Source organism: Salmo salar, chromosome 29, assembly GCF_965601325.2.
Source record: "Salmo salar chromosome 29, fSalSal1, whole genome shotgun sequence".
Taxonomy (NCBI): Eukaryota; Metazoa; Chordata; class Actinopteri; order Salmoniformes; family Salmonidae; genus Salmo; species Salmo salar.
In genome coordinates this window covers 33,154,375-33,182,027 of record NC_138319.1, presented here as the reverse complement: position 1 = coordinate 33,182,027, position 27,653 = coordinate 33,154,375, and the positions used below count along the sequence as shown (strand labels likewise).

Below are 27,653 nucleotides of genomic sequence, written 5' to 3'. Positions count from 1 at the left end.
TCACTCTTTCTCTAGATAAAGGACTCTCTCTCTTGATACAGGACTCTCTCTCTCTAGATACAGGAATCTATCTTTAGATACAGGACTCTATCTCTAGATACAGGACTCTAGATACAGGACTCTAGATACAGGACTCTATCTCTAGATACAGGACCCTGTCTCTATATCTAGATACAGGACTCTATCTCTATCTCAATCTGTAGATACAGGACTCTCTCTGTCTGTAGATACATTACTCTCTCTATCTCTAGATCCTGGACTCTCTCTCTGTTTCTAGATACAGAACTCTATCTCTAGATACAGGACTCGCTCTGTCTCTAGATACATTACTCTCTCTATCTCTAGATCCTGGACTCTCTCTCTGTTTCTAGATACAGAACTCTATCTCTAGATACAGGACTCTCTGTATCTCTAGACACAGGACTCTATCTCTGTCTCTATCTCTAGATACAGGACTCTCGTAACTCTAGATACGGGACTCTTTCTCTATCTCTAGATACAGGACTCGCTCTATCTAGATACAGGACTCTATCTTTAGATACAGGACTCTATCTCTAGATACAGGACTCTAGATACAGGACTCTAGATACAGGACTCTATCTCTAGATACAGGACCCTGTCTCTATATCTAGATACAGGACTCTATCTCTATCTCAATCTCTAGATACAGGACTCTCTCTGTCTGTAGATACATTACTCTCTCTATCTCTAGATCCTGGACTCTCTCTCTGTTTCTAGATACAGAACTCTATCTCTAGATACAGGACTCGCTCTGTCTCTAGATACATTACTCTCTCTATCTCTAGATCCTGGACTCTCTCTCTGTTTCTAGATACAGAACTCTATCTCTAGATACAGGACTCTCTGTATCTCTAGACACAGGACTCTATCTCTGTCTCTATCTCTAGATACAGGACTCTCGTAACTCTAGATACGGGACTCTTTCTCTATCTCTAGATACAGGACTCGCTCTATCTCTAGATACAAGACTCTATCTATCTCGAGATACAGGACTATCTCTAGATACAGGACTATTGTAACTCTTGATACAGGACTCTTTCTCTATCTCTAGATACAGGACTATATCTCTATCTCTAGATACAGGACTCTTTCTATTGATACAGGACTCTCCCTATCTCTAGATACAGGACTCTATCTCTGTCTCTATCTCTAGATACAGGACTCTCTCTATCTCTTGATACAGGACTAGCTCTCTCTCTAGATACAAGACTATCTATCTCGAGATACAGGGCTATTGTAACTCTTGATACAGGACTCTTTCTCTATCTCTAGATACAGGACTCTCCCTATCTCTAGATACAGGACTCTCCCTATCTCTAGATACAGGACTCTCCCTATCTCTAGATACAGGACTCTATCTCTAGATACAGGACTCTCGTTATCTCTAGATACAGGACTATCTCTCTCTCTCTCTCTAGATACAGGACTCACTCTTTCTCTAGATAAAGGACTCTACTTTTGTCTAGATACAGGACTCTCTCTCTTGATACAGGACTCTCTCTCTAGATACAGGACTCTATCTCTAGATACAGGACTCTAGATACAGGACTCTATCTCTAGATACAGGACCCTGTCTCTATATCTAGATACAGGACTCTATCTCTATCTCAATCTCTAGATACAGGACTCTCTCTGTCTGTAGATACATTACTGTCTCTATCTCTAGATACAGGACTCGCTCTGTCTCTAGATACAAGACTCTATCTATCTCTAGATACAGGACTCTCGTAACTCTAGATACAGGACTCTTTCTCGATCTCTAGATACAGGACTCTCCGTATCTCTAGATACAGGACTCGCTCTGTCTCTAGATACAAGACTATCTATCTCTAGAAACAGGACTCTCTCTATCTCTAGATACAGGACTCTATCTGTAGATACTGGACTCTATCTGTAGATACTGGACTCTATCTCTAGTTACAGGACTCTATCTCTAGATACAGGTCTCTATCTCTAGATACAGGACTCTCGTAACTCTAGATACGGGACTCTTTCTCTATCTCTAGATACAGGACTCGCTCTATCTCGAGATACAAGACTCTATCTATCTCGAGATACAGGACTATCTCTAGATACAGGACTATTGTAACTCTTGATACAGGACTCTTTCTCTATCTCTAGATACAGGACTATATCTCTATCTCTAGATACAGGACTCTTTCTCTTGATACAGGACTCTCCCTATCTCTAGATACAGGACTCTATCTCTGTCTCTATCTCTAGATACAGGACTCTCTCTATCTCTTGATACAGGACTCGCTCTATCTCTAGATACAGGACTCGCTCTCTCTCTAGATACAAGACTCTATCTATCTCGAGATACAGGGCTATTGTAACTCTTGATACAGGACTCTTTCTCTATCTCTAGATACAGGACTCTCCCTATCTCTAGATACAGGACTCTCCCTATCTCTAGATACAGGACTCTATCTCTAGATACAGGACTCTCGTTATCTCTAGATACAGGACTATCTCTCTCTCTCTCTCTCTAGATACAGGACTCACTCTTTCTCTAGATAAAGGACTCTACTTTTGTCTAGATACAGGACTCTCTCTCTTGATACAGGACTCTCTCTCTAGATACAGGACTCTATCTTTAGATACAGGGCTCTATCTCTAGATACAGGACTCTAGATACAGGACTCTAGATACAGGACTCTATCTCTAGATACAGGACCCTGTCTCTATATCTAGATACAGGACTCTATCTCTATCTCAATCTCTAGATACAGGACTCTCTCTGTCTGTAGATACATTACTGTCTCTATCTCTAGATACAGGACTCGCTCTGTCTCTAGATACAAGACTCTATCTATCTCTAGATACAGGACTCTCGTAACTCTAGATACAGGACTCTTTCTCGATCTCTAGATACAGGACTCTCCGTATCTCTAGATACAGGACTCGCTCTGTCTCTAGATACAAGACTATCTATCTCTAGAAACAGGACTCTCTCTATCTCTAGATACAGGACTCTATCTGTAGATACTGGACTCTATCTGTAGATACTGGACTCTATCTGTAGATACAGGACTCTATCTCTAGATACAGGTCTCTATCTCTAGATACAGGACTCTCTGTATCTCTAGACACAGGACTCTCGCTATCTCTAGATACAGGACTGTCCCTATCTATATCTCTAGAAACAGGATTCTCTCTATCTCTAGATACAGGACTCTCTTGATCTCTAGATACAGGACTCTATCTATAGATACAGGACTCTCACTACCTCTAGATGCAGGACTCTATCTCTATCTCTAGATACATGACTCTCTCTAGATACAGGACTCTCTTCATCTCTAGATACCGGCCTCTCTCTATCTCTAGATACAGGACTCTCTCTATCTCTAGATACAGGACTCTCTCTAGATGGATTCTTGTCAAGTCGAAACTTCACTCAGAGTTGTGTTTCATGTTTTCTCTCATTATCAAACCCTCACACCTTCAGATGTCCATCCTCCCTCTTCCCCCAACCCACCACCCCCTCGTGCCCACCTCCTTTTCTTCCTCCATCCGTCTTCCCTTACCCACTACCCTTCCTCTTCTTCTTTCTTCCTCCTCTTCTCCCTCCCTCCATCCTTCCCTTCCTTCTCTTCTCTCATCCTCCTCTTCTCCCTCCCCCTTCCCTTCCCTTCCTCCTCTCTCCCTCCCTCCCTCCCTCCCTCCCTCCTGCCACACCTCTGTTACAAATCACATCTAATGACCATTTCTGCATGTCCTGTTTGTCACTTGCCATGTTAAGCACGTGGGTCTAATGGGACTGTTTCATAGTTCATATGTGATACCAGTCACCCGGCAGCAGAAATTCAGTTTGGCACAAACGCCACAGGGTATTGATAACAAGATGGCCACTTGTCATATAAATTTCTCAAAGCCAGCACAGAATGTTAATAGGAATATGTATTATTTTTGTTCTAAATCTATTAGTTTTGCTGTTTCCTCTCTGCTATCCATGGTAATACCAATCAATCTGAATGAGAATATCCCCTCTCTCTCTCTCTCTCTCTCTCCTCTCTCTCTCCTCTCTCTCTCTCTCTCTCTCTCTCTCTCTCTCCTCCTCTCTCTCTCTCTCTCTCTCTCTCTCTCTCTCTCTCTCTCTCTCCCGCATGCTGGGAGTGTTGGTGCATGCTGGGAATTGTATGAGCGAGTGGTGTCTGACGTTAGATCGCCTGTCTTTTCTTTTTGTTTCCTTTTCTTGGGGATTTTCCTTTTTCTATGCATGGTAGAATTGGGTATATTGTATTTCTTGTTGGTATTGCACCTGGTTTTGGTGAGGATGGCGACCCACATGCAGACGCCGTCCCTGGCACGGCTTCAGGTGTGTTACTGAAGCTACTTTCACTGTGGAGGAGTTTCTGGTCACGGTAAGAGAGGCTATAAAAATGTTGCTTATGCGTCGCAGATGAATAAAGTGGTGGTGGTTTTTCTTAGAGAAGAGAAGAAGAGTGTCTTGTCGATCACATGGTTGAGCATGATGTACTTCTTTTTCTCCGTCAACAAGGGTTACGATTTCAGAATGTACCACCTTTTATTCCCAATGAACTATTGGAGCGGGAGTTATTGAGGTTTGGGAAGTTTATTTAAACTTGTCCCGCTGGGTTGCAAACACCCTGCTCTGAAACAGGTTATGTCGTTTCGGCAACAGGTGTTTATGTTTTTGGGCTCACCGGAGCAGAGTTATCGTTTAAAGTCAAGTATGACAACACACTGTATATGGCTTATGCTAGTACGGGTAGTCAACAGTGTTTTGAGTGTGGGGATGTTGGCCGTAAGCGACATGCTTGCACGAAAAGGGAGAAGGCGGAGGGAGGGGCGCAGGTGGTCCTCGTAACGCCTGGGACCACTGATGTAGGGAGAGGTTGGCCGACAGTGATAGAGCCGCCACAAGCACCTGTTGCTGAGGAACAAGTTGTTTGTGTTGAGGGTACTGAGTTGCAGCATGTACCAGAGGGGAACATAGCGTCTGATGTGCAGCAGAAAAATATTGTAGGAGATAAGGATGGATCTGGGGAGCCATTTCCCCAGACTGGTGAGTAGATTCCCAGTACGAGTGATGGGGTACAGGAGGGGTTTCAGGTGGGGCTAGTCTCCCAGGTAGTGGAGGAGATGCCCAGTACGAGTGATGGGGTGCAAGTGGGGAGTGTTGAGAGGGATGTGGCTGAGGGAAGTCAGGGGTCTGTGGCCTCAGTTGAGGAGGATCAGGAGAAGGATATGGACATTTCTGATATCCCTGTTGATATGATAGCAGCTGGCGACGACTCAATTTACAATTAATTTGGCAGATTTTCTTGATGTTGATAAGTTTGTGAGGTCAGCTGTGATGTTACAGAAGACACTTGCGTTAGATCAGTTGAGAGTGAAGAAGCGTTTCCTGCTTGAAGAAATGTGTTACTGCTGTCACGGCAACAAAAGGTAGTGGGAAACATGTAGAAAATGTAAATAATGATGATTATCATTCCTTATAGGGTGTTTTTTTTGTCTTTGTCTGGTTTATTTGTGGTTTCTTCTGTTTTTCCTTTCTCTTTTCTATATGGAGGTACTAATGCTAGGTTCTCTCAATATTAATGGGGGAAGGGACAGTAATAAGAGGGCTTGGTAATAAAACAGAAAAGGCTTGATGTAGTTTTTCTACATGAGATACATAGTGATGAGGCTAATGAGGTTGACTGGGGTATGTGGTGGGAGGGGCAGCGTATACTCAGTCATAGTACTAATTTCAGTGCTGGGGTGGCAATTTTGTTTTCCTCAGGCTTAGGGGTGACTGTGGTATCTACAACAGAGATTGTCAAGGGTCGGATTTTATTGGTCAAGGCAGATGTTATGTTTTTTTTTTTAAATGGTTTCATGTTTATGCTCCTAATGAGGGTACAGAGCGTATTGCTGTATTTGATAAAATAAAGGAAACCTGAAGACAGGGTGACCAAGAGGGGTGTATGGTTTTAGGGGGGACTGGAACTGTACAGTGGATTTTACTGTTGATCGCACTGCTGAAGAACCTCACCTGCGGTCAGCTACTTGTCTGTCTGGTCTATTAACTGAGTTTGAGCTGTCTGATGTATGGAGAGTAAGAAATGAAAAAGTTAGGCAGTACACATGGCTAAAAGTTAATGAAGGTGGTGTCAGGTTGTATGTATCTGAGTACTACTGTAGTAGTTAATGAAGGTGGTGTCGGTGCAGCAAGGTTAGACATTTACATTTAAGTCATTTAGCAGACGCTCTTATCCAGAGCGACTTACAAATTGGTGCATTCACCTTATGATATCCAGTGGAACAACCACTTTACAATAGTGCATCTAAATCTTTTAGGGGGGGGTTAGAAGGATTACTTTATCCTATCCTAGGTATTCCTTAAAGAGGTGGGGTTTCAGGTGTCTCCGGAAGGTGGTGATTGACTCCGCTGTCCTGGCGTCGTGAGGGAGCTTGTTCCACCATAGGGGTGCCAGAGCAGCGAACAGTTTTGACTGGGCTGAGCGGGAACTGTGCTTCCTCAGAGGTAGGGGGCCAGCAGGCCAGAGGTGGATGAGCGCAGTGCCCTCGTTTGGGTGTAGGGACTGATCAGAGCCTGAAGGTACGGAGGTGCCGTTCCCCTCACGGCTCCGTAGGCAAGCACCATGGTCTTGTAGCGGATGTGAGCTTCAACTGGAAGCCAGTGGAGAGAGCGGAGGAGCGGGGTGACGTGAGAGAACTTGGGAAGGTTGAACACCAGGCGAGCTGCGGCGTTCTGGATGAGTTGTAGGGGTTTAATGGCACAGGCAGGGAGCCCAGCCAACAGCGAGTTGCAGTAATCCAGACGGGAGATGACAAGTGCCTGGATTAGGACCTGCGCCGCTTCCTGTGTGAGGCAGGGTCGTACTCTGCGAATGTTGTAGAGCGTGAACCTACAGGATCGGGTCACCGCCTTGATGTTAGTGGAGAACGACAGAGTGTTGTCCAGGGTCACGCCAAGGTTCTTAGCACTCTCGGAGGAGGACACAATGGAGTTGTCAACCGTGATGGCGAGATCATGGAACGGGCAGTCCTTCCCCGGGAGGAAAAGCAGCTCCGTCTTGCCGAGGTTCAGCTTGAGGTGGTGATCCGTCATCCACACTGATATGTCTGCTAGACATGCAGAGATGCGATTCGCCACCTGGTTATCAGAAGGGGGAAAGGAGAAGATTAATTGTGTGTCGTCTGCATAGCAATGATAGGAGAGACCATGTGAGGATATGACAGAGCCAAGTGACTTGGTGTATAGCGAGAATAGGAGAGGGCCTAGAACAGAGCCCTGGGGGACACCAGTGGTGAGAGCACGTGGTGCGGAGACAAATTCTCGCCACGCCACCTGGTAGGAGCGACCTGTCAGGTAGGACGCAATCCAAGCGTGGGCCGCGCCGGAGATGCCCAACTCGGAGAGGGTGGAGAGGAGGATCTGGTGGTTCACAGTATCAAAGGCAGCAGATAGGTCTAAAAGGATGAGAGCAGAGGAGAGTTAGCTTTAGCATTGCGGAGAGCCTCCGTGACACAGAGAAGAGCAGTCTCAGTTGAATGACCAGTCTTGAAACCTGACTGATTTGGATCAAGAAGGTCATTCTCAGAGAAATAGCAAGAGAGCTGGCCAAGGACGGCACGCTCAAGAGTTTTGGAGAGAAAAGAAAGAAGGGAAACTGGTCTGTAGTTGTTGACATCGGAGGGATCGAGTGTAGGTTTTTTTGAGAAGGGGTGCAACTCTCGCTCTCTTGAGGACGGAAGGGACGTATCCAGTGGTCAAGGATGAGTTGATGAACGAGGTGAGATAAGGGAGAAGGTCTCCGGAAATGGTCTGGAGGAGAGAGGAGGGGATAGGGTCAAGCGGGCAGGTTGTTGGGCGGCCGGCCGTCACAAGTCGCAAGATTTCATCTGGGGAGAGAGGGGAGAAAGAGGTCAAAGCATAGGGTAGGGCAATGTGAGCAGGACCAGTGGTAGAAAGTGGACCAGCGGTGTCGTTTGACTTAACAAACGAGGAGCGGATGTCGTCAACCTTCTTTTCAAAATGGTTGACGAAGTCATCCGCAGAGAGGGGGGGGGGAGGATTCAGGAGGGAGGAGAAAGTGGCAAAGAGCTTCCTAGGGTTAGAGGCAGATGCTTGGAATTTAGAGTGGTAGAAAGTGGCTTTAGCAGCAGAAACAGAAGAGGAAAATGTGGAGAGGAGGGAGTGAAAGGATGCCAGGTCCGCTGGGAGGTGAGTTTTCCTCCATTTCCGCTCGGCTGCCCGGAGCCCTGTTCTGTGAGCTCACAATGAGTCGTCGAGCCATGGAGCAGGAGGGGAGGACCGAGCCGGCCTGGAGGATATGGGACATAGAGAGTCAAAGGATGCAGGAAGGGAGGAGAGGAGGGTTGAGGAGGCAGAATCAGGAGATAGGTTGGAGAAGGTTTGAGCAGAGGGAAGAGATGATAGGATGGAAGAGGAGAGAGTAGCGGGAGAGAGAGAGAGCGAAGGTTGCGACGGCGCAATACCATCCGAGTAGGGGCAGAGTGAGAAGTGTTGGAGGAGAGCGAGAGGGAAAAGGATACAAGGTAGTGGTCGGAGACTTGGAGGGGAGTTGCAATGAGATTAGTGGAAGAACAGCATCTAGTAAAGATGAGGTCAAGCGTATTGCCTGCCTTGTGAGTAGAGGGGGAAGGTGAGAGGGTGAGGTCAAAAGAGGAGAGGAGTGGAAAGAAGGAGGCAGAGAGGAATGAGTAAAAGGTAGACGTGGGGAGGTTAAAGTCACCCAGAACTGTGAGAGGTGAGCCATCCTCAGGAAAGGAACTTATCAAGGCGTCAAGCTCATTGATGAACTCTCCAAGGGAACCTGGAGGGCGATAAATGATAAGGATGTTAAGCTTGAATGGGCTGGTAACTGTGACAGCATGGAATTCAAAGGAGGAGATAGACAGATGGGTCAGGGGAGAAAGAGAGAATGTCCACTTGGGAGCGATGAGGATTCCAGTGCCACCACCCCGCTGGCCAGATGCTCTCGGGGTATGCGAGAACACGTGGTCAGACGAGGAGAGAGCAGTAGGAGTAGCAGTGTTATCTGTGGTAATCCTTGTTTCTGTCAGCGCCAAGAAGTCGAGGGACTGGAGGGTAGCATAGGCTGAGATGAACTCTGCCTTGTTGGCCGCAGACCGGCAGTTCCAGAGGCTGCCGGAGACCTGGAACTCCACGTGGGTCATGCGCGCTGGGACCACCAGGTTAGAGTGTCAGCGGCCACGGTGTGAAGCGTTTGTATGGCCTGTGCAGAGGGGAGAGAACAGGGATAGACAGACACATAGTTGACAGGCTACAGAAGAGGCTACGCTAATGCAAAGGAGATTGGAATGACAAGTGGACTACACGTCTCGAATGTTCAGAAAGTTAAGCTTACGTTGCAAAAATCTTATTGACTAAAATGATACAGTAATGCTGGCTGGTGAAGTAGGCTAGCTAGCAGTGGCTGCGTTGTTGACTTTGTTTGAAAGTGTAGCTGGCTAGGTAACCTCGATAGTTTCAGTACTACACCTTTATCATGATACAAAGGCAACTATGTAGCTAGCTAACATAGCACTAATCAAGACGTTCCTTTGTAATGTATTTAGTTTCTACAATGCTGCTCGTCGGTAAAAGTTGGCTAGGTTTGGAAAATGGCGTCACGGAGGACGAAAATAGCTGGCTAGCTAACCTCGATAATTACTCTAAACTACACAATTATCAAACTATGACAAAGACAACTATGTAGCTAGCTAACACTACACTAATCAAATCGTTCCATTGTAATGTGTTAGTTTCTACAGTGCTGCTAGTCGGTAAAGGTTGGCTAGCTAGCAGTGGGTTTGATGTTGACTAGGTGTGTTGACTAAGTTTGGAGAACGGCGTCGCGGCGGACGAAAATAGCTGGCTAGCTAACCTCGATAATTACTCTAAAACTACACAATTATCTTAGATACAAAGACAACAAAGACAACTATGTAGCTAGCTAACACTACACTAATCAAATCGTTCCGTTGTAATGTATTAGTTTCTACAGTGCTGCTAGTTGGTAGAAGTTGGCTAGCTAGCAGTGTTGACTAAGTTTGGAGAACGGCGTCGCGGCGGACGAAAATAGCTGGCTAGCTAACCTCGATAATTACTCTAAACTACACAATTATCTTTGATACAAAGACAGCTATGTAGCTAGCTAATAATTGCTCAGATCAAACAAATCAAACCGCTGTAATGTAATGAAATGTAATATTACCTGCGGAGCGAAGTGCAGCACGACTACTCGCTCCAAACCCGGAAGTAATTCCAGACAGGTTGTATGTATCTGATCACTACTGTAGTAGTTAACCTGTTAGGGCTAGGGGGCAGCATTGACACGGCTGGATAAAAAACATACCCGATTTAATCTGGTTACCACTCCTACTCAGTAACTAGAATATGCATATACTTATTACATATGGATAGAAAACACCCTAAATTTTCTAAAACTGTTTGAATGGTGTCTGTGAGTATAACAGAACTCAAATGGCAGGTCAAAACCTGAGAGATTCCTTTACAGGAAGTGGCCTGTCTGACCATTTCTGGAACTTCTTTGCCATCTCTATCATTTACTAAGGATCTCTGCTCTAACGTGACACTTCCCACGTCGTCCATAGGCTCTCATAGCCCGGGAAAAAAGAGAATGTCGTCATTCCAGCCTCAGGCTGAAACACATTATCGCCTTTCTCAAGTGGCCCATCAAGAGACACTAGCTTATGCGCGTGACCCCGACCGCCCCCGCCTTTGGGATTTTTTCCTCTGTTTGCCGAAAAGGAGATTCCCTGTCGGAATTGTATCGCTTTTCTACGAGAAAAATGACGTAAAAATTGATTTTAAACAGCGGTTGACATGCTTCCACGTACGGCAATGGAATACTTTGAATTTTATTGTCAGGAATTGCGCCAAGCGCGCGACACTTCTTTACTATTTCGGATAGTGTCTGGAACGCACGAACAAAACGCCGCTATTCGGATATAACGATGGATTATTTTGGACCAAACCAACATTTGTTATTGAAGCAGACGTCCTGGGTGTGCATTCTGACGAAGACAACAAAAGGTAATGACATTTTTATAATAGTAAATATGATTATGGTGAGTGCTAAACTTGCCGGGTGTCTAAATAGCGAGCCCGTGATGCCTGGGCTATCTACTGAGAATATTGCAAAATGTGCTTTCACCAAAAAGCTATTTTAAAATCGGACATATCGAGTGCATAGAGGAGGTCTGTATCTATAATTCTTAAAATAATTGTTATGCTTTTTGTGAACGTTTATCGTGAGTAATTTAGTAAAATGTTAGCGAATTCCCCGTAAGTTTGCGGGGGGTATGCTAGTTCTGAACGTCACATGCTAATGTAAAAAGCTGGTTTTTGATATAAATATGAACTTGATTGAACAAAACATGCATGTATTGTATAACATAATGTCCTAGGGTTGTCATCTGATGAAGATCATCAAAGGTGAGTGCTGCATTTAGCTGTCTTCTGGGTTTTGGTGACATTATATGCTGGCTTGAAAAATGGGTGTCTGATTATTTCTGGTTTGGTACTCTGCTGACATAATCTAATGTTTTGCTTTCGTTGTAAAGCCTTTTTGAAATCGGACAGTGTGGTTAGATTAACGAGAGTCTTATCTTTAAATGGCTGTAAAATAGTCATATGTTTGAGAAATTGAAGTAATATGATTTTGAAGATTTTGAAAATCGCGCCACAGGATGGCAGTGGCTGTTACGTAGGTGGGACGAATTCGTCCCGCCGGTCCCATAGAGGTTAACCTGTCTGGGCCAGTGGGACGCTTGCGTCCCACCCTAATCAACAGCCAGTGGAATCGCGTCGCGCTAAATGCAAAACCTCATAAATGCTATAACTTCAATTTCTCAAACATATGACTATTTTACACCGTTTTATAGATACACCTAGACAACGAACCACGTTGTCCGATTTCAAAAAGGCTTTACAGCAAAAACAAAACATTAGATTATGTCAGCAGAGTACCCAGCCAGAAATAATCACACAGCCATTTTCAAAGCAACTAGCATGCATCACAAATACCCAAAACACAGCTAAATGCAGCACTAACCTTTGACAACCTTCATCAGATGACACTCCTAGGACATGTTACACAACACATGCATTTTTTGTTCGATAAAGTTCATATTTATATATAAAAACAGCATTTTACATCGGCGCATGATGTTCAGAAAATCTTTTCTCATCAAATGCTTCCGATGAACAGCGCTACAATTTACAAAATTACTATTCGAAAACATTGTTAAAATGTATTATTGTCATTCAAAGACTTATAGATTAACATGTCTTGAATGCCATCTCTTTGCCAGATTTAAAAATAACTTTACTGGGAAATCACACTTTGCAATAAACGACGTGGTATGCCCAGAAAAGAAGTCTAGGCTATAAATGTTGGAGCCATCTTGGAACGATCAACCATCAAAAATACTATTGTAAATAATCCCTTACCTTTGATTATCTTTATCAGAAGGCACTTCTAGGATTCCCAGGTCCATAACAAATGTCGTTTTGTTCAAAAAAGTTAATAATTTATGTCCCAATAGTGTTAGCGCGCTCCGAAGGCTAGTGAAAATGTACCGTGTGCGTCTGACTTGTCGTCAGGAATGAGCAAAAAATATATATTTAAGTTCGTTCAAACATGTCAAACGTTGTATAACATAAATCTTTAGGGGCTTTTTTAACCAGGGCTTCAATAATATTCCATTGGGACGGTTGCATTGTCTTTCAAAAAGTTTTGAAAAGGGAGAGTACCCATGGGCGCCGACGTCACAATGGTAATGGCCCATCCCCTGTGACCAAGGTAAACATCCTCTCTTTCAGTAAATTTTGATGGTAGGAGGCTCAAACCACTTTGTAAAGACTGGGGACATCTAGTGTAAGCCATGCTAAATGAATCGCAAGCCCCTGTGTGTTTCAATGGCAAATGTTTGAAGTGATATCCACACATCAGATTTCAGTTTCCTGTCAGGATTTGTCTCAGGGTTTTGACTGCCATATGAGTTCTGTTATACTCACAGACACCATTCAAACAGTTTTAGAAACTTTAGGGTGTTTTCTATCCAAATCAAACAATTATATGCATATTCTAGTTACTGGGCAGGAGTAGTAACCAGATTAAATCGGGTACGTTTTTTTATCCGGCTGTGCAAATACTGCCCCCTAGCCCTAACAGGTTAACCTAACAGGTGAACCTGTTAGGGCTAGGGGGCAGTATTGACACGGCCGGATAAAAAACGTACCCGATTTCATCTGGTTACTACTCCTGCCCAGTAACTAGAATATGCATATAATTATTGGCTTTGGATAGAAAACACCCTAAAGTTTCTAAAACTGTTTGAATGGTGTCTGTGAGTATAACAGAACTCATATGGCAGGCCAAAACCTGAGAAGATTCCATGCAGGAAGTGGCCTGTCTGACAAGTTGTGTTTCATCTTGGCTCTTTTTATTGAAGACTGAGGATCTTTGCTATAACGTGACACTTCCTACGGCTCACATAGGCTCTCAGAGCCCGGGAAAAAGCTGAACGATATCGAGGCAGCCTCTGGCTGAAACACATTATCGCTTTTGGCAAGTGGCCGATCAGAGTACTATGGGCTTAGGCGCGTGCCCGAGTCAACCCCATGCTTTATTTTCTTTCGTCTGTTTACCTAAATGCAGATTCCCGGTCGGAATATTATCGCTTTTTTATGAGAAAAATGGCATAAAAATAGATTTTAAACAGCGGTTGACATGCTTCGAAGTACGGTAATGGAATATTTAGACATTTTTTGTCACGAATTGCGCCATGCTCGCCATGCTCCCTTTCGGATAGTGTCTTGAACGCACGAACAAAACGCCGCTATTTGGATATAACAATGGATTATTTGGGACCAAACCAACATTTGTTATTGAAGTAGAAGTCCTGGGAGTGCATTCTGACGAAGACAGCAAAGGTAATAACATTTTTCTTATAGTAAATCTGACTTTGGTGAGTGCTAAACTTGCTGGGTGTCTAAATAGCTAGCCCTGTGATGCCGGGCTATCTACTGAGAATATTGCAAAATGTGCTTTCACCGAAAAGCTATTTTAAAATCGGACATATCGAGTGCATAGAGGAGTTCTGTATCTATAATTCTTAAAATAATTGTTATGCTTTTTGTGAACGTTTATCGTGAGTAATTTAGTAAATTCACCAGCAGTGTTCGGTGGGAATGCTAGTCACATGCTAGTCACATGCTAATGTAAAAAGCTGGTTTTTGATATAAATATGAACTTGATTGAACAAAACATGCATGTATTGTATAACATAATGTCCTAGGGTTGTCATCTGATGAAGATCATCAAAGGTTAGTGCTACATTTAGCTGTGGTTTGGGTTTATGTGACATTATATGCTAGCTTGAAAAATGGGTGTCTGATTATTTCTGGCTGGGTACTCTGCTGACATAATCTAATGTTTTGCTTTCGTTGTAAAGCCTTTTTGAAATCGGACAGTGTGGTTGGATTAACGAGAGTCTTGTCTTTAAAATGGTGTAAAATAGTCATATGTTTGAAAAATTGAAGTTTTTGCATTTTTGAGGTATTTGAATAACGCGCCACGGGATTACACTGGCTGTTGAGTAGGTGGGATGCAAGCGTCCCACCTAGCCCATAGAGGTTAATGAAGTAGTTAATGAAGGCGGGTGTCAGTGCAGCAAGGTTAGACAGGTTGTATGTATCTGAGCACTACTGTAGTAGGGTTGGATGGTGTGATATTACTCCTGTGGGTTTCTCTGATCACCATAATGTTACTGTTGATATTCACATGTCCTGTCCACGAAGGTCATCACCTTCTTGGTATTTTAATATTAAGTTATTACATGACACATAGTTTGTGAAAAGTTTTAGTTGTTTTGGGAAAAATGGAAGGTTATTACATTTAATTTTGAGTCGAGACAATGGTGGGAGGTTGGGAAGGCCCAAATACGTCTGTTTGGTCAACAGTATACTGCTCTGTCTAGTATTGAAGTTAAAGAGACTAGTCATGAACTTACAGGACAAGAGACATGAACTGAGGTCTCGTTTTGCTACCCTCAAGGATATGGATGCTCCTAGCACTTTTTTTAACCGCTAGGGCAGTCAACACTGCAACGCAAACAGATGGTCTGCCTTCGTGTCCCTGATGGGAAAGTGACCACGGATGACGGTGAGATGCGCCAACATGCCTTGGATTTCTACTCTGCCCTCTATAAGGTGGAGAATTGTGATCCTCTGTGTGCTGAACAGTTGTTACATTGACATCCTCAATTGGGACCTGAGCAGAGAGTTGCTTTGGACTCTGACATTACACTGCAGGAGCTGTCAACTGCATTTATGCAGCTCTCATCAGGCCGAGCCCCTGGCATCGATGGTTTACCATCTGATTTCTATAGGCACTTTTGGGGGTCTATTGGGGGGGTATTTTTTATGAAGTGGTGTGTGAATCTTTTCATGAGGGTTCTCTTCCTGTATCCTGTCAACGTGCTGTGCTTTCGTTGTTGCCAAAAAAGGGGGATTTGGCTCTTTTTACTTTTTTGGGACAGGGGGCAGCATTCGGAGTTTTGGATGAAAAGCGTGTGCAAAGTAAACTGCCTGCTACTCAGGCCCAGAAGCTAGGATATGCATATAATTGGTAGATTTGGATAGAAAACACTCTAAAGTTTCTAAAACTGTTAATGTCTGTGAGTATAACAGAACTTATTTGGCAGGTGAAACCCCGTGTACAAGCCATCCAGGATTTTTATTTGAGATGACAGTGTTTTCAATGGGTTTCTATGTGGATCTAGATTTCTAAGGCACTTGCTTACAGTTCCTATCGCTTCCACTGGATGTCAACAGTCTTTAGAAATTGGTTGATCTTTTTCTTTTGAGTAATGAAGAAGTATGGCTGTTCAGAACGAGGGTCGAGTCTAGTGTACTGTTGTGGTTGGGGCGTGTGACCTGAAAGCTTGCTCCACTTTGTTTTCGTCTGGTATTGAACACAGTTTATCTCGTCTTAAATTTTATCGATTATTTACGTAAAAAAATACCTAAAGTTGTATTAGGAAAGTTGTTTGAAATGTTTGGATCAAGATTACAGGTAACTTATTAAATATTTTGTAGTCATGTTGCGCGAGTTGGAACCGGTGTTTTTCTGATTCAAACGCACCAAATAAATGGACATTTTGGAGATATAACGACGGAATTTATCGAACAAAAGGACCATTTATGATGTTTATGGGACATATTGGAGTGCCAACAGAAGAAGATCTTCAAAGGTAAGGCATGAATTATATAGTTATTTCGGAGTTTTGTGTCACGCCTGGCGGGTTGAATTATGATTGTCATGTGTTTGTTTGATGGGGTGCTGTCCTCAGATAATAGCATGGTTTGCTTTCGCCGTAAAGCCTTTTTGAAATCTGACACGGTGGCTAGATTAACAAGAAGATAAGCTTTAATTTGATGTATTGCCCTTGTGAATGTAGCGAAATTCTCTTTTTTGAGAATTTCGCGCTCTGCCATTTCACCGGATGTTGACGAAACGTTCCACTAGCAGAATCCCTAGCCGTAAAAGGTTAAAAAAAACTGCCGACCTGTTGCATTGCTGTGTCTCTCAAACAGGTTGAAAGAATATCTTGGGCTGTCGGTCCACAAGGACCAGTCTTACTGTGTACCTGACCTCTCTATTGTTGATAACTTGTTTCTAATAAGAGATGTTTTAGATATTTGAAAACTGTCTGATGTGAATGTGGGTTTTCTTACTTTCTTTATTTTGACCGTGTTCCAGTTCCAGTACCACCAGTACTTGTTCAAAACAATTAAAGCCTTTTGGTTTGGGGATGAGTTTTTCTTGGATGAGTTTACTGTATACTGGGGCCTTGTATATGGCGAAGGTGGGGGGTGGTTTGAGCTGCCCCATCCCCGTCAATAGGGGTATTAGGCAGGGATGCCCAATTTCAGGACAGTTATGTTGTCTGGCAATTGAACCAATGCTTTGTTTTTTAAGAGCGAGGCTTACTGGTTTCTCTGAAGGGTCCCATGATAGCACTGTCTGCGTATGCAGATGACGTGACAGTTTTTATTACACGGGGTGAGGATGTTAAAACTTCTTATGGGCAGGTGGGACGGTAACATCCTACCTGTCCAACATCTGTTGAAATTGCAGAGCGCAAAATTCAAACTACAGTATTATAAATATTTAACTTTCATAAAATCACAAGTGTAATACATCAAAATAAAGCTTCACTTCTTGTTTATCCAGCCGCGGTGTCAGAGTTCAAAAAGGCTTTACGGCGAAAGCAAACCATGCGATTATCTGAGGACAGCGCCCCGCATACAAACACATGAAAAACATATTTCAACCAGGCAGGTGCGACACGAAAGTCAGAAAGAGCAATATAAAAAATGCCTTACCTTTGATGATCTTCTTCTGTTGGCACTCCAAAAGGTCCCAGTTACCTCACAAATGGTCCTTTTGCTCGATAATGTCCTTTTTTATATCCATAAAAATTCAGTTTAGCTGGCGCGCTTCAGTCAATAATCCACCCAGTTTCCCTCCATCAAAATGCATACAAAATGAATCCCAAAGGTTACTAATAAACTTTTCCAAACAAGTCAAACAATGTTTATAATCAAACCTTAGGTACCTTTATATGTAAATAAATGATCCAATTTAAGACGGAGATTCATTATTGTCTTTACCGGAGAAAAATACCAAAGAACGCGCTCTCTTCCACGCGCTTGGAAACACTACAGACAAAATGGGAGCCACCTAGAAAAACAAACATTTCTGGCAAATATTTCCAAAAACCAGCCTGAAACTCTTTCTAAAGACTGTTGACATCTAGTGGAAGCCCTAGGAACTGCAATCTGGGAGGACTTGGCCTTATAATTAAAGTGATAGCCATTGAAAATAGAGGTAGGATGACATTTTTTGGGGAGGTAGGGTTTGTCCTCTGGGTTTTGCCTGCCATATCAGTTCTGTTATACTCACAGACATAATTTAGAGTGTTTTCTATCCAAATCTACCAATTATGTGCATATCCTAGCTTCTGGGCCTGAGTAACAGGCAATTTACTTTGGGCACGCTTTTCATCTTGACGTCAAAATACTGCCCCCTACCCAAGAGAGGTTAAGCTTCTCTCAAACGCTCTAAAGATGTATGAGGGGACCTCCTCAGCTAGAGTTAGTTGGGAAAAGAGTGAATCGCTGTGGGAAAGTCAGCTTCAGACGGGGTCCTTTCCACAGTTACAGGGGGAGCTTCAGTGGGCCAAAGATGGGATGAAGACTTTGGGGGCATTTTCTAGGCTCCGATGTCTTTCAAAAAAAGAACTGGGAGGAGGTAGTGGAGAAGGTGTGTGCCAGATTGTCTAGGTGGAAATGGGTGCGACCCCAGCTGTTTTATAGGGGAAGGGTGCTGGTAGCCAATAATCTAGCCGCCTCTACCCTGTGGCACAGACTAATGATTTTACAGCCACCGGGGGGGCCTGATACAAGAGGTTCAGAGGACCCTTGTCAGTTTCTTCTGGTCTGGACAACACTGGATTAAAGATGCAGCCCTGTACCTGCCACTGCACGAGGGTGGGCAAGGCCTGGTGGACGTTTCTTCTAGGATCTTGGCTTTCCGGCTTCAAGCAGCCCAGAGACTGTTGTACTGTGACAGTTCTAGCAGGGCCGATGCAGCCTATACATTGATGAGGAGAAGGGGAGTGATTTGTCTGGCTTAACTCCATTCTATGGGTCTGTTATGCAGGCTTGGAGAGTTTTTTTTCAAGTCCCGTACGGCCGGCACGCCACCAGGGATGTGGCTTTTTGAAGAGACTCTTTTTTACAACACTGCCATCCAGTCCCGTGCTATGGGTTCAGCCAGCCTATGTACATGCCTGTTAGGTGTGGGGTGTACCAAGCTAGGTCATCTGATGCGGAGCAGGAGCAGATCGTTGGAGGAGCTGGGAGAAAGAGCGGGGATCCGATCATCTCGCCTATTGAGGAAGGTTGTAGCTGAGGTCTGAGGTTCCTTGCCAGTACTTCATCGGCAGTATGTGACTGATACGTCCAACTCTGATTGGTTGATGGAGGGTCTGGATTATGTGTTCCCTGCGCTGAATGTTAGTGCGGGGGCATTCGAGGAGAATGTTGGGATGCTGCTTTCCTTCCATACGCCAGAGCTGGGGGAGTTCATGGCGGTGGGAAAGAAGGACATGTATATAAGATGTGTTTAAGTGTCCCATGCATCTTCCCTGGAAGTGTCACACCCTGACCATAGAGAGCCTTTCTATTTTCTCTATTGGTCAGGTCAGGGTGTGATTTGGGTGGGCAATCTAGTTTTCGTATTTCTCTGTATGGCCGGGTGTGGTCCCCAATCAGAGGCAGCTGTCTATCGTTGTCTGTGATTGGGGATCATACTTAGGTAGCCCTTTTCCCACCTGTGATTGTGGGATCTTGTTTTTGTGTAGCTGCCTGCGAGCAGCCCAGAATGTCACGTTCCGTTTCCTTTCTCTATTGTTTTTTTGTTTCACTTCATTAAAGGGATGTGGAATTCCATGCACGTTGCGCCTTGGCTTATTTACGACAGGGAGTTGGAAGATAGTAATCATGACAGGAAGGGGTAAAATCAACAAGGTGGGCAGGTGTGTTTGGTCCAGCTGCCTCCCCAAAAGGCTGTTGGCGGTCTTTATATAAACTGCCTATTGATAAGAGGACAGCTGACCTCCAATGGAGGATAATACATGGATCTATAGCCACCAACATGTATCTGGTACACCTGGAACCTGGATCCTACTGTTGGGGAAGGGTGTCCAATCTGTGCTGAGTTTGAAACTCTTGCAAATCTGTTTTTACAGTGTCTCAGGTTTAGTCAAATAGGTGTAGTTCTCTTACTGAACTTTATGTCAGGGGCAGCTAAATTAGAAATTTGGAAGACACGAAAGGACAGTATTCGGGGACAGGGGTCTGTGGATGTAATTGGAGGGAATGTTGGCAGCGAGACTGAGGTTTGAGTTTGACTATTACAAACTGGTTAATAACATTGATCTGTTTATGAGCATATGGGGTATTCAGTAGTTGTTGTGTTTAGTTACTGTGGAAGAAGATTTGATGTTGTGTTTTTAATTGATGTTTAACCATGTTTTTGTTTGTTTGAGTGTTTGTGTTGTGTGTTCCCAGACCCAATAAAGTTTTTTTTTTTAACTCTCTCTCTCTCTGTGATTTTCTCTCACTGTTTCTCTCTCTCGCTGTTTCTCTCTCTCTCGCTGTTTCTCTCTCGCTGTTTCTCTCTCTCGCTGTTTCTCTCTCGCTGTTTCTCTCTCGCTGTTTCTCTCTCTCTCGCTGTTTCTCTCTCGCTGTTTCTCTCTCTCGCTGTTTCTCTCTCGCTGTTTCTCTCTCGCTGTTTCTCTCTCCAGGAGTACCAGTCGTGTAACACCCTGCCGTGTCCTGACCTGAAGAAGACCACCCCCTGGACCCCCTGGACGCCGGTCAACATCTCGGACAACGGCGGTCACTACGAGCAGCGGTTCCGGTACACCTGTAAGGCCCGTGTCCCTGAACCTGCTCTGCTGGAAGTGGGCCGACAGAGGATAGAGATGAGATACTGCTCCAGGGACGGTTCCACTGGATGCTCTACTGACAGTGAGTGGAACAGTTTATAGTTAACAGAATGAATAAATAAAATCGTGTGGTGATGGTTCTCTCAGATGACACTAGTTATTCAACTGAATCTACACACTCGTTCACTTCTCTCTCACTCTCCACTCAATTTAAGGGCTTTATTGGCACGGTAACATATGTTAACATTGCCAAAACAAGTGAAATAGATGTGAAACAAAAAATAAAAAAATATCAGTAAACATTACACTCACAAAAGTTCCAAAAGAATAAAGACATTTCAAATGTCATATTATGTATATATACAGTGTTGTAACAATGTTCAAATAGTTACAAAAGGGAAAATAAATAAACATAAATATGGGTTGTATTTACAGTGGTGTTTGTTCTTCACTGGTTGCCCTTTTCTTGTGGCAACAGGTCATAAATCTTGCTGCTGTGGTATTTCACCCAATAGATATGGGAGTTTATCAAAATTGGATTTGTTTCCGAATTAGTTGTTGTTGTGCTCTCTCTCTCTCTCTCTCTCTCTCTCTCTCTCTCTCTCTCTCTCTCTCTCTCTCTCTCTCTCTCTCTCTCTCTCTCTCTCTCTCTCTCTCTCTCTCTGGAATGTGTTTTTAAGAATATAGACATTTCAAATGTTATATTATTGGCAATGAACAGTGTAACAATCTAGTGTTATCTTAATCGGCTGAAGTATTTTCAGTCCCGGACTGATTCCTTCATCGGCTCCAAACGTCAAACGTGTTATGGATCCCACTCCCAACTTTCCCTCTCTCTCTCCTCCCTGACACAAGCACCATTCTGGCTCCAATTCCCCAGTTTCTCCCTTTCATCTCTCACCTCAGCTGTTACCATGGTGTCTAACTCTCCCATCGCAGATTAAAGAGGCTAATTGACATGTTTTTGATGTTGTTTAGGAGGAGGCCAACCATTAGAGGGAGAGCAGAGGGAAGGAGAGAGGGAGCGGGGAGAGAGAGAGACAGAGTGAGAAAGAGAGAGGGACGGAGGGAGGGAGGGAGGGAGGGATGGAGGGATGGATGGAGGGAGAGGGGGAAAGAAGTAGGGAGAGAGAGGGAGAGAAGGAGGGAGGGAAGGAAGGAAGGAGAGACAGAGAGTAAGAAGGCGGGAGGGAGGGAGGGAGGGAGGGAGGGAGGGAGGGAGGGAGGGAGGGAGGGAGGGAGGGAGGGAGGGAGGGAGGGAGGGAGGGAGGGAGGGAGGGAGGGAGGGAGGGAGGGAGGGCTTGGGATACAGATGCACGAGTTTGTTTAATGATTTATATTTATTATTGAGCTCATTTCTGCCCCCAAAAGAGTAGGATCGCTTTTTAAAGTTCAGCGCTTTGCTAATCTGTATCAGTCACACACACACCCACCCAAAGTTCATCCCTGGGTGGGCACTGGAAAGAAAGTTCAAACTTACCACATGCAAAGTTATTAACTTCTGTCTCCCTCTCTTTACTCTCATTGCTCTCTGAAGTTAATGACTGTGGAGGTTTAAAGGAATGATGGCAGACATGGTGGTGGAGCTGGTAAACTCCCAGTCTTGTGAGGAGCGACAAACATCTGACATCTTTCTGATTAGAATCTTTTGATTCATTTAAGCTGTTGGATGAAACTACAGATGTAGGATCTTAATCTGATCACCCTGTTGCAGGAGAACTTTCCTGCAGTGCAGGACATTTTTTACATGTTGTGCATTTGAAGTTTAAAAAGCCTTCTGGAGTTTGTAATTTCCACTTGATTTTACCTTAAGAAAAACCTATTAACCCTTTTAAAAAGGTGTGTGTGTGTGTGTTTACGTGTGCATCATGTGTGTGTGTGTCTGCCTGCTTGTGATCATCCCATGACAGATTTCTTTAGACCCAGAATCAGTAGTTAACCTTTATCACACAGAGAGCCAGTCCTGCAGTAATCAGCTCCATACTGTATTGATGTCTGTGATGGGGCCACAGAGCCAAAGACCCCTCAGTCCCCTTCAATCCTCCAGAGATGATGAGAACCCGGTGGGAATAGAGTGCACTGTCGCCCAACGAAGATTTACAGTTAGCAGCGGGCTACTCGCTATCGATTTGAGTCCGCATACACACACACCTAAGGCATTTATAAGAAGAAGGTGATAAAGCAGGCTGATAGAGTGCGTGCATGCGTGCTCACGTGCGCGTGTCTGTGTGTGCATGCGTGCGTGTAAAATACAGAGGCTCCTGTACCTAGACGTGATCACAATAGATAGTGACCAGTGCAGTAACCCTAAGAGACAGATAGCTAGAGACAGTGGTTTATACTCCAATGAAACACATGAAATATTATCACACACATAAAACCACACTGCCTCTGTATAGTGGTTGGAAATAAGATCCAGTAGTCATCAGTACATAAAGAACTAATACACCCACACCACCTTTACCTACAGTCAAAGGGGAGAACATATCTACTCATTCAAGGGTTTTTTCTAGATTTGTACTATTTTCTACATTGTAGAATAATAGTGAAGACATCAAAACTATGAAATAACACATATGGAATCATGTATGCACACACTTGGCATTCTTTCAACCAGCTTCACTTGGAATCTACTCTGCGTCTCACAAAGACACGGCAGTTGGAACTAAAATTTGGACTCATCAGACCAAAGGACAGATTTCCACCGGTCTAATGTCCATTGCTCGTGTTTCTTTGCCCAAGCAAGTCTCTTCTTCTTATTGGTGTCCTTTAGTAGTGGTTTCTTTGCAGCAATTTGACCATGAAGGCCTGATTCACGCAGTCTCCTCTGAACAGTTGATGTTGACATGTGTCTGTTACTTGAACTCTGTGAAGCGTTAATTTGGGCTGCAATTTCTGAGGCTGGTAACTCTAATGAACGTATCCACTGTGGCAGAGGTAACTCAGGGTCTTCCTTTCCTATGATGGTCCTCATGAGAGAAAGTTTCAACATAGAGATTGATGGTTATTCCGACTGAAGTTGAAGAAACTTTCAAAGTTCTTGAATTGTTCCGTATTGACTGACCTTCATGTCTTAAAGTAATGATGGACTGTCATTTCACTTTGCTTATTTGAGCTGTTCTTTCCATAATATGGACTATAATAGGGCTATCTTCTGTATACCACACCTACATTGTCACAACACAACTGATTGGTGCAAAAGCATTAAGAAGGAAAGAAATTCCACAAATTAACTTTTAACAATGCACACCTGTTAATTGAAATGCATTCCAGGTGACTACCTTATGAAGCTGGTTGAGAGAATGTCAAGAGTGTGCAAAGCTGTCATCAAGGGTAAGGGTGGCTACATTGAAGGATCTCAAATATAAAATGTATTTTGATTCTTTTAACACTTTTTGTTAACTACATGATTCCATATGTGTTATTTCATAGTGTTGATGTCTTCACTATTATTCTACAATGTAGAAAATAGTAAAAATAAAGAAAAACCCTTGAATGAGCAGGTGTGTCCAAACTTTTGACTGATACTGTATATATATAAATATTTCATTAAAGGACCAGGAGGTTTACCTTCATGTATAAATATATCATTATAGGTCCAGGAGGTTTACCTTCATGTATAAGTATATCATTATAGGACCAGGAGGTTTACCTGACCATGTGACAAGTCCAGGCAAAAACTCAGGTCTCTATTTATACATTATACTGTATACATACAATATGACTGTGAGAGACCATTCCTGCAAACTGTTCCAACCTTCTGGAGTGTAGCTGACCTTTAAAATACAGGTGAGTCTCTGAGAGTCACTGATATGAATTCAGTTTTTTTTTCAGGTCTTTTGATGTGTGTTACTTCCTCCGATTCTGCGGAATGTCAACATGGTTGTCATGCAAGGATCAGGAGGATCAGAGGGATCAGTAATGGCTGACATTTGGCGATTTTAACTCCTTTTGAAGTCACATGTTTTATCCCAGACGCAACTCACACCTGCTTCATGCCGATACGGAATGCTAAATCCATTTTCTCAGGAAACAGTTAAAATGTTAGATTAGGAAGTGTGTTTGAACGGCTTTGGTTTCGTCTCTCGTCACCTCAGTTGAGGGGATACTATCTATCTAAATTAGATGAGGTAGATAAAGCGTATAAGATTAAGCCAAGCAGTGAGAATGGCTTTTATTGGACATACTAAGTCATTTTTAGCGGCGATCAAGGGCTTAATTATGGTTATTTAGTTAATTACTTAAGATGTTAATTGATTAAGAGATCTTTCTCATCGTATCTACTCAGTAATTATTCATGTAATGTGTTCTCCTTTCTAGTTTTTCCTTAAAGTGGAACTGCCATCATGTTAGCAACATTAAATCTTATTCAAATCTGTTCATAATACACCTCCAGGGAGAATGTGACACTTTTAGATTGTATTTTTTTTTACATTTTCTGACACGCGAGCACTTAGATATGGTAATTTTCCTGGTTTCATAAATTCTTAGAATGTTTGGGAATTACGGAATTTACATTCTTGACTAACTATTACTTTTTTTGCCAATGTTTACTGGCACCGGTCATATTCAACGGGTGTTGCACGTTCGTAAATTAATCAGATATTCTGCGCTCTGGCACACTCAGGCGAGTGTGTCAGAGTGTCGTCGTCTGTCTGTGATGTGTTTCAGCTCAGACGCTCTGAGGCGAAGGCCCTCTCTGAGACAGATTAGTCTCCCCTGCTCACAGACTTCACAGCGAGCATAGATATATTACTTCTGCCTGTGCTCAGACAAGCACTTCAATTTGCTTACCGCCCCAATAGGTCCACAGACGATGCAATCGCCATCACACTGCACAATCGCATCTGGACAAGAGGAATACCTATGTAAGAATGCTGTTCATTGACTATAGCTCAGCATTCAACACCATAGTACCCTCCAAGCTCATTAAGCTTGAGGCCCTGGGGCTCAACCCCGCCCTGTGCAATTGGGTCCTGGACTTCCTGATGGGCCGCCCCCAGGTAGTGAAGGTAGGAAACAACATCTCCACTTCACTGATCCTCAACATTGGGGCCCCACAAGCGTGTGTGCTCAGCACTCTCCTGTACTCCCTGTTCACCCATGACTGCATGGCCATGCACGCCTCCAACTCAATCATCAAGTTTGCAGACGACACTACAGTGGTAGGCTTGATTACCAACAATGACGAGACAAGCCTACAGGGAGGAAGTGAGGGCACTCGGAGTGTGGTGTCAGGAAAACAACCTATCACTCAACATCAACAAAACAAAGGAGATGATTGTGGACTTCAGGAAACAGCAAAGGGAGCACACCCCTGTCCACATTGACGGGACAGCAGTGGGGAAGGGGGAAAGTTTTAAGTTCCTTGGCGTACACATCACGGACAAACTGAAACGGTCCACCCACACAGACAGTGTGGTGAAGAAGGCGCAACAGCGCCTCTTCAACCTCAGGAGGCTGATGAAATTTGGCTTTTCACCTAAAACCCTCACAAACTTTTACAGATGCACAATCGAGAGCATCCTGTTGGGCTGTATCACCACCTGGTACGGCAACTTCACCACCCACAACCGCATGGCTCTCCAGAGGGTAGTGCGGTCTGCACAACGCATCACTAGGGGCAAACTACCTGCCCTCCAGGACACCTACAGCACCCGATGTCACAGGAAGGCCAAAAAGATAATCAAGGACAACAATCACCCAAGCCACTGCCTGTTCACCCCGCTACCATCCAGAAGGCGAGGTCAGTACATGTGCATCAAAGCTGGGACCAAGAGACTGAAAAACAGCTTTTATCTCAAGGCCATCAGACTGTTAAACAGCCATCAATAACACAGAGAGGCTGCTGCCTACGTACAGCCTTGAAATCATTGGCCACTTTAATAAATGGATCACTAGTCACTTTAATAATGCCACTTTAATAATGCTTGCATATCTTGCATTACTCATCTCATATGTATATACTGTATTTTATACCATCTATTGCATCATCACCTCATGCCGCCGGCATCACTCATCCTTATATGCATATAATCCTTTACTAGATTTGTATGTATTAGGTAGTTGTTGTGGAATTGTTAGATTACTTGTTAGATATTACTGCACTGTCGGAACTAGAAGCACAAGCATTTCGCTACACTCACAATAACATCTGCTCACCATGTGAATGTGACCAATAACATTTGATTTCATTTGACTAGCCCGCTGACCGATCTTAATAATTTTTCAAGTACATATTTTTCAATTTCTCGCCCGCAATTGTTGACTGTTGGGATTGACTTCAATCCCATAGTAGGAACACTATACAGGATTACTAGTTCAATAACTCCCACATGTACAGATACACAGTAGATGAGATGTTCAAGTCTCTCTAGCAGATAGTTTACAGATGTTTATTCATTTATTTAACCGGGTAAATTGACTGAGAACACATTCCCATTTACAGCAACAACCTGGGAAATAGTTAGTGGGAAGGAGAGGGGATGAAAAATGATGATAGGATTGGGAATTTAGGTAGGACACTGGGGTTAACACCCCTACTCTTACGATAAGTGCCATGGGATCTTTAGTGACCACAGAGAGTCAGGACACCTGTTTAACGTCCCAGCCGGAAGATGGCACCCAACACGGGGTAATGTGCCCAGTCACTTTTATTATTTTTAGACCAGAGGAAAGAGTGCTTCCCACTGGCCCGCCAACACCACTTCCAGCAGCATCTGGTCTCCCATCCAGGGACTGACCAGGACCAACCCTGCCTAGCTTCAAAGGCAAGCTAGCAGTGGGATGCAGGGTGGTATGCTGCTGACAAAGATCAGGTTGGTAGATCAGGTTGATAGATTTGGCAATCTCTTCACTAAAACCCCCCTGAGTCACTTCCTTGTATCTGTCTTACCTCTGTCGACCTCAGACAAATGTAAATACAACATCTCCTGGTAATTATCCCCAATCACTGTGTGTGTGTGTGTGTGTGTGTGTGTGTGTGTGTGTGTGTGTGTGTGTGTGTGTGTGTGTGTGTGTGTGTGTGTGTGTGTGTGTGTGTGTGTGTGTGTGTGTGTGTGTGTGTGTGTGTGTGTGTGTGTGTG

General features: G+C 43.8%; 1 protein-coding gene across 2 annotated transcripts in view; it reads left to right on the top strand.

The window, feature by feature from the left end:
* Window positions 1-27,653, top strand: part of LOC106590611 (semaphorin-5A) — a 334,049-nt gene that overhangs the window by 276,755 nt on the left and 29,641 nt on the right. For both annotated transcript variants that reach the window (XR_014383102.1, XM_082970801.1), the window contains exon 16: window positions 20,425-20,650. Coding sequence is in view for 1 of the 2 variants with exons in the window: in XM_082970801.1 (XP_082826927.1) it covers window positions 20,425-20,650 (226 nt within the window). In the remaining variant the exon portion in view is untranslated. The remainder of the gene's footprint in view (window positions 1-20,424; window positions 20,651-27,653) is intronic.